At 47.4% G+C, this 11,428-nt stretch overlaps 3 protein-coding genes across 3 annotated transcripts; 2 read left to right on the forward strand and 1 right to left on the reverse strand.

Moving 5' to 3' along the window:
- Positions 1–71: 71 nt before the first annotated feature.
- Positions 72–1,388, forward strand: PCYB_012230 (GTP-ase activating protein; the record flags this gene model as incomplete). Its single annotated transcript, XM_004220729.1, has 2 exons — positions 72–204; positions 268–1,388. The coding sequence occupies 2 exons, from the start codon at positions 72–74 to the stop codon at positions 1,386–1,388; spliced, it is 1,254 nt and encodes a 417-aa protein (XP_004220777.1).
- A 417-nt stretch (positions 1,389–1,805) lies between these two features.
- PCYB_012240 (cyclophilin) lies at positions 1,806–2,897 on the reverse strand (the record flags this gene model as incomplete). The annotated part of the gene is made up of 2 exons (XM_004220730.1): positions 1,806–1,866; positions 2,131–2,897. The coding sequence occupies 2 exons, from the start codon at positions 2,895–2,897 to the stop codon at positions 1,806–1,808; spliced, it is 828 nt and encodes a 275-aa protein (XP_004220778.1).
- A 1,388-nt stretch (positions 2,898–4,285) lies between these two features.
- PCYB_012250 (hypothetical protein) lies at positions 4,286–8,309 on the forward strand (the record flags this gene model as incomplete). The annotated part of the gene is given in 2 exon segments (XM_004220731.1): positions 4,286–7,764; positions 7,779–8,309. Coding segments are annotated over 2 exon segments (4,010 nt in total), but the record flags the coding sequence as incomplete, so codon positions are not given.
- Positions 8,310–11,428: the final 3,119 nt, after the last annotated feature.

Here is an 11,428-nt window from a genome sequence, read left to right on the forward strand (position 1 = left end):
CTAGCCATTTTTGATTAGTTAGCTTTTGAACACCCACGACTGGAAACTGGTTTAATGCCCCACACGCAACAATGAAGAAGGATATGATTACAGAGATCTTGGCATATGAACAGGACGACAGGGGATACGTACTGGATGGCCTAAAGGACAAAACGTTTAAAGCTATTTTGAGCAAAAATGAAAATAAAATATGCTTTGACTGCGGTAATAAAAATCCCAAATGGCTGTCTTTGACATATGCCATATTTATTTGCCTGAACTGTTCAGGTAAACATAGACAATTAGGGACGCACATATCATTTGTGCGATCAACAGGAATGGATAAATTTACAGCAAAGCAGTTGGTTAGGATGTGTCTGGGAGGAAATTTAAAGGCAAGTGAATTTTTAAAAATGAACAATAACAGTAGCATGATTGATTATTCATCTCATGCGTGTTTGAAATATAAAATGTATTTGGACGGCCAGCTGGAGGAGGCATTGTTAACACATGGCAGTGAAGAAAAAGACCGCAATGATGGGGCGGATCCGCATGGCGGCAACGTCAGCCAGATGAATAGCTTAACCGGTGCGAAGCCTCTAATCGATTTGGTTAGCGACGACGCGAGGAAGATAGAGGGTCCAAATGAGCTCCCAGGGGTAGAAGCGAACGAGAGTGGCGGCGCTTTTCCGAGTCGCGGTCAGGTCAGCGGCCATATCAGTGGTGGTAACCCCAGCGGAAACCTCGCACCGACACATCTGATCGAAGAAAAAATGATATACAACAACTGCAACAAAAATTTCAAGGCCAAAAAAATCGACATAAACTTTGATGACACGATATTTGAGCACAGTGGGAAGGGGAATGTAAGGGACGGGAGGAACGCACACCCCGGTGTTAGCAACGAGGCGTTTAGCATGCATGGAGGAAGTGGCGCTGTTGGTTATGGCGGTGTGCAGGGTTTCAGCAAGAACGAGAGCGCAATGGGAGGATATGACATGAGGTGTACCTCCGGAATGGATTTATCTTACGGAGGAGGTCGCTCCGTCGCAGGAAATAACCCCATGGGCAGTAGTAGCATTAACGGCAACAGCCATTTTAATCCAACAAGTGATTCCAAGTTAAACAAATTTAAAGACTGTAAGAGCATACGTTCGGATCAGTACTTCTATGATGAGAGGCACCAAAATGATGACGACGTCATACGAAATGTACATATAACGAATAGCATTTCGTCTGACCAGTATTTTAATAGAAGTGTTAATAACAGGAAGGGGGTGTGGAATTTGGATGAACAGACGATTCAGAATTTGCAGGGCCTTAAGGTGACTGCACAGGAGGGCCTGTCGAATATCGTTGCGGCTGGCAATGAGGTGTTTCTGAAGGCCAAGGAGTGGTTCAATAATTAGTGCCCACGCTGGTTGCCCTGGCGAGGCATGCACAAAAAGGGGCAGATCCATACAACTTGGGTACGTGTGCAGTACGAATCTCCAATTGCGTACACTGTGCTGTGTGCGATTTTTTTTAAATTTAATTTTTAAGGCAACGGGGTGTGTGAGAGCGATGGCACGTGTAGGAATACGCCCCTGCCGCAGCGCCCATTTCGTTACTCATTTCGTTGCTCATTGCGTTGCCCATTACGTTGCCCATTGCGTTGCCCATTACGTTGCCCATTGCGTTGCCCCCCGTATGCCCTTTTTTTTGTACAACCCCGAACCGGCGCTCCGTGTGGCACCACGTGCCCGCATTGGTTCCTTTTTTGTGTGCGTGCTTAACATAAGATAAAGCGTTAGCGTTAGCTGAACTTTGACTGCTCCTTTTTCTATTTATACCTTAAAAAGGCGTTTGCAACTGCGTCTTTGGAAGCGCACCAGGGGGGTGCCACAGCTCAAAAATGGAAAAAAAAAGAAAAAAAAGAAAAAAAAGAAGAAAAAAAAGAGGAAAAAAAAGAGGAAAAAAAAGAAGAAAAAAAAGAAGAAAAAAAAGACAACATAACCTAACGCAGCGCAACGTGACGCGGCGAAGTAAGCCAAGTTAGGAACAAAAAACAAAAGGAAGGGTTTTCTCTTTGTCCTCGCGGGGTAAAACTCTTTGCACAGAGAAGTGGGCGCTGTAACCTAACCCCTTCCCCCACTTCTCTCCCCCCCTTACAGTTCCCCGCATTCGACGATATTAATCGGAATTTTTGGCTTATAAATATAGGGCGTGACAGAAACATTTTCAATTTTTTTGAGCAAAATTAAAGAGTCGCTGTCTATGATTCTTCCAAAAACGACATTCTTCCCATCAAGCCATTCACATTTCTTCGTGGTAATAAAAAACTGACACCCATTTGTATTCGGCCCACTATTAGCCATGCTGAGTAATCCTTCTTTGTCATGCTTTACATCAAAATTCTCGTCTTCAAAATTCTCCCCATAAATACTTAAGCTCCCACTTCCATTGTAGTTCACAAAATCTCCCCCCTGAATCATGAACTCCTTTATCACTCTATGGAATGTCGTATTTTTGTATCCCACTGGGAGGTTATTTACTTTGTATTCTCCTGTGCAGAATTGTCTAAAATTTTCGCTTGTTTTGGGGACAATATTTTGGAAAAGTTCAAATTTAAATTTGCCCAAAAAATGGTTCCCCAGATTTATATCCATAAATACCACTGGGTTGGATGCGTTAGTTAGTAGATTGGATAGGTAGTAGGGGATGATTGTATTTTCGTCTGCTTCTTCGATGATTAGCTGATCGACTTGTTTACCTTTGCTACGTTTGTTTGGCGGTAACTCGCTTTGGTCCTCCTCCCCCTTGTGGGCACCCCCGCTTGGGCTCTCCCGGTTGGGGCTTCCTCCCCCATTGGGGCTTTCCTCTTCTTGGCCATCCCCATCTGGGCTCGCCCCAATCGGGTCATCTCCGCTGCCTTTCATCTTCTCCGTTGCGAAGGCGTATCGCAAAGTGTGGAAATTTGGCGCGACAAACAATTTTGGGGGGATTCTTTTCTTGCATTTCCGCTTGGCGATGCTGCGGGGGGAGGAGCGTCTCTTGATGCGTCTCAACGGGGGATCAAAAAAAAAAATAAAATAAATAAAAAAAATTTTAAAAAAAGGGAAAAAAATACATATACATATATATTTCTTTTTTCCTTGGGGAGCGTTTTTCCTGTCGGTTGGGGGGGGGTGGGTTCCATCACATGGCAAGCATTTTACGCGCCACACGCGAATCGCAACAGTCAACTTTGCTTTTCGCTCGCGCTATTTTTTTCTCATTTACCACTGTGCTCTTCCACTTTTCTTTTCATTTTACTTTGCCTATCCAATTTTCCTCCATTTGGTTGCCCCCCCTTATAATCTGCTTCCCTCCTTCCTTTTTTTTTTTTTGCCCGCCCACAACTGGCACTGCCCAATTGGCCGCGGCAACGCCCCGGTTCCGCCTCACCATATTCTGTGCCACGCCACGTCCTACAATTGGTGTGCGACTCCAGTGAAAAGGTGCACAAAATGAGGTGAATGTATTTCCACCTGTGTGTTTCCCATTTGCGTGTATGCCCCCTAGCACTCTTTGCTGTTCCTTCAACATGGCGATGTTTTTCCTCCCCCCTCGAAAGGCCCACAGAGTAAAATGACGCTTAGTTTACGACCCCTGTCCCAACGCCGCGAACTGTCGCTGTGATTTGTCGCCGCGATTGCCGTTACTACAGTGCGGTTAAGCACCCACCTCAGGTGGGAGCACGTGGAACAAAGCAATCGCGCGGGGTGCACAACTGGTCTGTGCGTGCGTCCATGCCGAGCCTCATTTTTTTTTACAATAGGAGTGACTCCCTCTCACGAGACGAGACATGTGGCGCGCGGCATAGGAACGTTCACGCAGCAATGATTTTTTTTCTTCCACGTTCATTCCGTTTCTTCCTTTCTTCTTTTTTTTTTTTTTTTGTTCTTTTGTTTTTTTTTTTTTGTTCTTTTTTTCTTATTTTTTTTTTCCTATTTTTTCCCGTTTTTTGCTTTCCTGGCGAAGCTTGTCAAATTTTTCCCTGGAGAAAGTCTTAAGCGATTTCTCAGAGGAGTACTTTGACCCAACAGAAGGGAGCGAAGTTTCCCACTTGCACGAGTCGACGCAACAGGGGTCGGTGTCCTTCGCCAGGGGGTGCCCGCTTGTTCGTTGTTTTTGTGTGCACGTTGTGTGTGCGGTTTGTATGCGCGTTGTGTGTGCGTTTTGTATGCGCGTTGTTTTTGCGTTCTGCATTCACGTTGTTTTTGCGTTCTGTATTCACGTTGTTTTTGCGCTTTGCATCCCCTTTTTTGTGTGCCCCAAAAGATGAATGAAAGGCATGACCGGACGTAGCACCCGCAATCAGCACGCGCAGCGCGAGGAAGAGGAGGCGGGGTCCAGGGAGGCGACTGTCTACTGGCAGCAAGTCAATTTAGGTCCCAAAATTTCTATCACCGAGTTGGATCCATGGGAGGAGGAGGAAGAAGAAGAAGTTTGGCCAATGGAAGGTGGGTACACTGATGGAGAAGGGACATGGAATTGCGATGCGACAAACATGATAATGGTGAGAGAGGCGAAGCCGCTTAGCTCAAGGGGACGAAAGAAAAATCCATTCAAGAAGACGGAGACAACCCCCTTTGGAAAAACCAAAAATGATGCGAAAAAAAAAGAAGTAGCCGAAATGGAAAGCAAAAGCAAGAAGACCTATGTGAGTTGGAAAAGAAACGGGTTTGCTACTTCGAATGGTACACTCCTAGTGGGCACTCCTTGGGGCGCTCGTCTGAACCCGCATCCGGGCACCCAACACGGGGTGAAGAAGAAAAACGAACTTGGAAAAAAGGAACTTGGAAAAAGCGAACTTAGAAAAAACGAACTTGGGAAAAACTCAGTGGAAGCCCCCAGCGTGAGAGAAACCACCACGACGGGTACACATAACTGGAAAGGACCCCCCATGAGCAAATTAAAAAGCGCTTGCAAAATGGTGACCATGAAAGGATGCAAAAAAATGACAACGTCGCAGATCAGAGTTAAAGACTGCATAAAGTATACAAAAAATTATGAATCACCCTTCGGGAAAAAAACGAATAGTAGAGTGGGAACTCCTCACCCCGTCCATTGTGATCCTCTAAGGGGTGAGACAAAATGGAAGAAAAGCGAACAGGGGTCTCTCTCGAGAAGTGTGCACAGAAGGAGGACTCCCACAGGGAGAGTCAGCAGTCTCCCCAAGGGAAAAACCCAAAGTGGGAGAAGTGTGAAAAGCGCAACGAATAAGCGGATAGAGCCTACCAAAATTAAACACGTGGTGAAGAAACCACCGAGGAGGATGAGCCACGTAGCGGGGGAGGTTGTCCCAAGAGGGGAGGTTACCCAAAGGGGGGAAGTTACCCAAAGGGGAGAAGCTGGCCAAAGGATGGGGAGTGCCAATCTTAGGAGAAACATTACGGGGAGCGAGAAGATGCACTTAAAAAAGAGAAGCTGTAGGAAGAATGGCCCGGGGGGGAATGGCCCCGTCGTTGGGGGAGCCTGCTGCATAAGGATGGGGAGCAGGAGAGGGGGCGAGACCTCCCCCAGCTGTCCCAGAAGGGAGAAAGCGAAATTGAAAGAAAGTCGGAGGGAAAACCTTAAACAAAACGAGAAAGAAAAACCAAAAGCAAAATCGAACGGCGAAAGGGGCAAAGGGGAAAAAAATAACTCCAGCGCCACCGTCAGAAGTCGCATAGACGACAAGCGGCAGGAACTTCTACACAGCTTTAGACGAAGAGTCTCGGCGGGGACTGGCCACGAGCAATTGGGGGGGAGTGCTACAGGGGGGAGGGTTCCAAGAGAGTTGGAGCGCGAGATGAGAGGCGGCGTTATGAACACGCACGTCTACACTTATGTGGGTAGCCAATCGGGGGAGTCCGGCGGGGATGCACCTGAAGATGCGCAGGAAGGTGAGAAGAAGGACAGCTCGTTAGTGCACCCACCCCTTTCAAACAGCACCTGCGAAGTGAGCGCATCATGTGCCTATGATCACGTTATGCACTGCGGACAGGGAAGAGAAAGGAGCGATTTAAAGATCAACACATGGAGCAGTGATGATATAATGATGGGAACGGCCCCATCTTCATGTGGTAGTTCCATCCAGGGGAGCAAATCCACCACATGGATCGCCTCTCGAGTGAATGAACCCGTGGTCACTGGAAAGAGAAGGTCACACAGCTTGAATGAAAAACAAGAAAGTAGGTCCTTGAACCCACTCATACTTACGAACGACCTACGCATTAAAATATGCTACAGTAACAACTACGTAGATTTAAGGGCGATGGGTGGGATTCCCCCCCATGAGAGGGTTGCTCCTGGTGTAGCAGAAGATCAGGTGGCCACGAAAGCAGTCAAGGAGTCTTCTAAACGAGTGACACGTAAGATACCCAAATACGTGACCGAAGCGGAGCTACACATAAATGATTCACCACTCTCCTGCCACAGCGATGACCACCTCCGAAACATAAGTGATGACCTGTTTCTCATTTCGCAAGATTCGGAAAAGATGAAATTAAATGGCTATGTGGAGAGGATAAATTCGAAGGAGACTTATGAAGGAGAGCAGGGATGCATCTCCAACAGCTGGGAGGGAGAAACGACAGAGTGCCACCCATGTATGGAAGGTAACCTGGTACGCATTTCTCATTTTGTAAATGTAGACAAGGGGAAGGGAACTCATCCGATAAAAGAGATAGAGAAAGATGTTTGTCCTGTAAGAGATCTGGTTGCTGATGGGGAGGAGGGGGCACATGGATTAGAAGGCGATGAGTATGTCGACCACGAACGTGCAAATGGGCAAAGTGAGCAGAATGAGCAGAATGAGCAGAATGAGCAACGTGAGCAGAATGAGCAAAGTGAGCAAGGTGAGCAGCCTACCGGGTGGTGCACCCCCCAGTTGGGACAACACGAAATGGAGAGCACTTCACAGAAAAAGAAGGCACCCATCTCGAAGGGGATTCACTTCACCATGGGCGATCAAAGACACAAAGGGGGAGGACACCAATATGGCACTTGCGTTCAAATAAAAAGCCTTTCCATGAGGAGAAGCGGACGCTGTGTTGAACAGCATAGAAGGAGCGATGATGGGGGGGAGAGGCAGACGGACAGGAACACAAGTAACCCACACGCAAGTAACTCACACGCGAGTGACCGTGCGGAAAAAATAATCGAACCCTTTTTAGGTCACCAGGAGGAGAGTCTTCATATACACCCGTTTAACCTCGACAACGGAAGCAGCTCCACGTCAGCATCCCTTTGGGAGTGCCCTCGTAGAATGATCATCCAAAGTGACGACTTTAATTGCTTGGTGAGTGAGGAGAGGAACTTGGAACAGATGATACAGGTGGTGGAAAAAATGAGTGAGGAGGTGTCAGTACTACCACACGTTGAACCGAAAGAAAGGATTAACAATAAATGTCATAGAAAGGTCAGCTCTGGAAGAAGGCGAAATGAAGCCTCGATTAAAATGATAGGAATTTCTCAAATGAAAGGAACAAGATCAGGGAAGTTAAAAAAAAGCTTTCAAGTGAAGCATCCTTGTGGTGGAATGTCCACAGAGGGGGAGACAACTCGTCATGGAGTTAGCTATGGTGAGAAAAGGGACAGCAACCGTTTTGAACAGCACTCTATACCTAGGAACAACTTCCCATTTGAAACGGAGCGGAGAGGCAAGACTGTAAGGATGAAAGGTAGTGGTGATCCGTGCCCATGTCAGCGTCTCCACATAGAGGGTCCTATCAGTGGCGCAGGTGTGAAGAAGCCCATTCCAAAAAGGATTGGCACTAAGTCGATCGACGCAGCCCGGAAGGACAATACTGGAGAGAGTCCCCCAACGGGGAGGGAAGAGATAAAAAAAAAAAAAAAGAAGGAGAAGAAAAAGCAGCAGAAAGCGAAAATGAAAAAATAGTAAAACAGAAAACCACTCCGGGACAGACGAAACGTAGCCAATCAGCGAAACCGCCGCAACATTGCGAGAAAATTGTTTCTACCAAAAATCAGGGGAAGGAGAACACACACCCATTAGACGCTTCCACAGTACAAACGAACGGCACGAGTAGAAAGGTGACTCCTCATGTGGGTAATAACATCCAAGAGGCAGGATGGCATCGTGAAAGAGAAAAGGCGGAGGGAAGAGGCGCACTCAGAGGGAGTGGTCCCACATCAAAAAAGAGCTCCTCCTCCTTAGTGAATCACAACGATGACTCAACGTGGATTGAAAAAGACAAGAAAAAAAAGGGGAAGAGAAATAGTTGCCAAGCCCAAGTCTACCATGGCAAGGGGAACATAAAAGATGAGGAAAAAAAAAAAAAAAACCCTTCTTCATATGCTCTGTTGCAAATGCTGATTAGGAAGAAAAAAACAAAAAAGGGGCTTACAAACACCGATAATAGGAGGAGAAAAAATGTGAACAGGTTAACAAGCAATCTGCATAAGTGCGACGTGGTGGGGAAGGGGAGACAAGAGTGTGTTTTTTCTCCGGAAAGAAGGAACTCCAATTTGAAGATCCGAATCGGCTGCAGTTGTGCACTTTGTGGAGCCGTGCCGGGGGGAAGAACCAAAAAAAAAGGGAGCACCCGGAAAAAAGGCGCTAAAGGGGTTAGAGGCGTTAAAGGGGTTAAAAACGTTAGCAGTGGGAAAATAGGTGGTCTGAGGAAGGTGGAGAAGGAAAGGGGAGACAGGATGAAGGACGAGGTCCTTCTTGAAACAAAAGACTGCTTTGAAGATTTGGCTAACGGGGTCGACTGCCTGGAAGGTGCCCCCAATAGGGAGAAGCGGGTCAGGGATGCCAAGGAGGGTAAGGAGGCCAGGGAGGGTAAGGAGTTCAGGGCGGTTAAGGAGGTCAGGGAGGTTAAGGAGACCAAGCAAGCTAACAACGCCAAGAGAGCCATGCCAAACAATCAAACCAGGACGACCTCTCCCAGGGATAGCCACCAAGAAGGAGGAACTCCCAAAACGGATTCAACCCCTGGAGGAAAAGACTCCCCCGAGAGTCCCACAACGAAAAAAGGGTTAGAAAAAATCCCCCCAAGAAAAATACACATAAAGATGATGAGTACAAAAAGGAATATCAAAAAGGGAGAGAAAAGAGGACCGTGTGATGAAGCAATGAAAGATGGAATGGGAGGAACAGTCACCTCAGTTCTTCCCCCTCGCAGTGCACTCCTCACGGAAGTTATGCAAAGAAGCAACGTTCCTGATAGTAGCCGTTGTTTAGGACAAAGCAGCCAAGAGGTGTCTCTGCAGGAGGAGCTTATTCAGAAAGAAAGATGCCATGTCGAGGGGAAAAAGGAGAGAAGCATAATAAAGGGGGGTGCGGAGTGGGGGGAATGGAGAGACGAACCAAACGAGAGAACTAGCATAGGGATCGAACCCGAAACGGTATACATAGTGAAGGGCGAAAGGGGTGATAAAATGAAATGGGCGGAGGAGCAATTAAAAGAGGACTCGCTCAGTGTAGACGATGTAGAGAAATTTCACCAAACGTATTATGCGGACAAATCGGAGTTCCCCTTAGGAGGGTTAAGTAGTGGTAGCGGCGGAAGCGGCAGTGAGCGCAGTGACAGCAGTGGTAGCAGCGGCAGTGGCAGTGTTCGATGTGGGAGGAGGAGGGGGGACTCGGGCCTGCAACAAACAACGGGGGGAGTGCCAAAGAATTACGTTGAGAGTGGAAGCGACGAGGAAGGAAGAAGCCAACGCAAGGGAAACGACCCCAGTTGCGGAAAATTTTCGTTCTCACTTAACTTGGAGAAGTACGTGGCAGATCATCGGATAAATAGGATCAATTTGAAAAGGAGCCTCTTTGGTGGTAACCAGGAGGGGGAACACAAATCGGGGTGCAAATCGGAGTGCAAATCGGGGTGCACATCAGGGTGCGATCCTCGTGGAACCCAATGCGACAGTGCACCAGCAAGTGCTCACATGGGAGAGGTCCTTGCGGGAAACCCAGACACACGAACGGTTGAGCAGAATGAAGGTAACGTCCCCCCTCAGAGGAAAAGACAAATTACGTGGAGCACACAAGAAATGAACAACAAAAGTGTTAAGTCGATTTTTTTTAAATGTAACGAAAGAGAGGTAATTAATGTCAGGGAAAGAAAAAGTGTCACTAATGACGTGAAGCAAGACGTACATCACTTTAATAGGATAAAAGGTGCATACTCAGATTACGAAGAAGGAAAAGCTTGTTGGAGTTCCCCATTTGATAAGGACACCACAGATCAGGACTGTTCATCCTTACGCGTCAATGAAGGAAGGGTCGAACTTGGGTCAATCGTAGAAAATTTCTTCCTAAGCAAAATTGAAGGAAAAAAAAAAAAAAACCTACCTCTTCAGAGCGGTCTCCATGAATGACATTTATGGGAGTCTCTTTCCGCATAGCAGAGGATGTGCTAGCTTTGGTAAGGAGGGAGATGGTTGTAAAAAAAAACTTAACATTGGTGGTGGTAGTCCCTCTCCTCACTTGGTTGGAAACAGTAACAAGTGCATGCTTCCACACTTATTGAGCAGGACGAAAAGTTTGGTTTTTCGACGGGGAAGAAGTGACTGCGGTGGGGGGACACTCACTCAGGGAGTTCCCACTCTCAATGGAGGCAGAAACGTAATCGACAAAATGACACACCATCCTGGCACACTACATGAAGGAAGCTTATTTAAAAAAGGAAAAACTCCAATTGGTTTATCTCGACCATCACTACTACTTCCTATGAGGGACGTAGCGGTGTGGCCAAACAAAGTAAATATTTTCAGGAGGTCTAAAAGTTGTTCCATACTTAAGGGGAATGCCTTGGAACGAGATTGTGTGAGTGACGCGGCGAGGGAGAAGTCGGTCGGGAAGGCGGTTTGGACGGCTACCATGGGGGCTACCATGGCGGCTGCGAGAACGTCAGTGGGAGAGTCCACCAACACCGGTACACCTGTGAAGCGCAGTTCCCTGACCTGCGGAAAGACCCTCGGGGAAAGCTACGCCATTCATAAGAGACTCGAGAAAAGTGTGCAGACCCAGGCGAGTAGCTGCTTGTGGAGCCCCTGTTTTCTGTTTGAAAGCGGTGTCAAGGAGTGACACTCGGTGGATGCGTGCAAATGGGCTAAACGGAGAAGCACTCAACTAGCGTAAGTGGGCTACCTGGCTGGACGTGAGTTGCAATTCGCAAAGAGGGAAGGAGAAAACAACGAACCGTCTCCAAGATGTGCAACCTGCGCGCGATCTTATTATAGGTGGGGGAGGTTTTCCTTCAGCCTTGCATCAACGGGCTTCTTTTTCCGTCTGATCTAAGTCGACATGAGCCTGTGCGAAGCCTAAAATGGCTGCGCCTCGGGGGCTCCCGCGCACAGTTCGGCTTTAGATGCAGCTCACTTTGCGGTCTGCCAACCGCAGACCACTCGGTATTTTTGCGGCTTCCAGTTTGTGCTTCACTTAATTTGTGCCTCACTTAATTTGTGATTTTATTAT

Source organism: Plasmodium cynomolgi, chromosome 1, assembly GCF_000321355.1.
Source record: "Plasmodium cynomolgi strain B DNA, chromosome 1, whole genome shotgun sequence".
Taxonomy (NCBI): Eukaryota; Apicomplexa; class Aconoidasida; order Haemosporida; family Plasmodiidae; genus Plasmodium; species Plasmodium cynomolgi.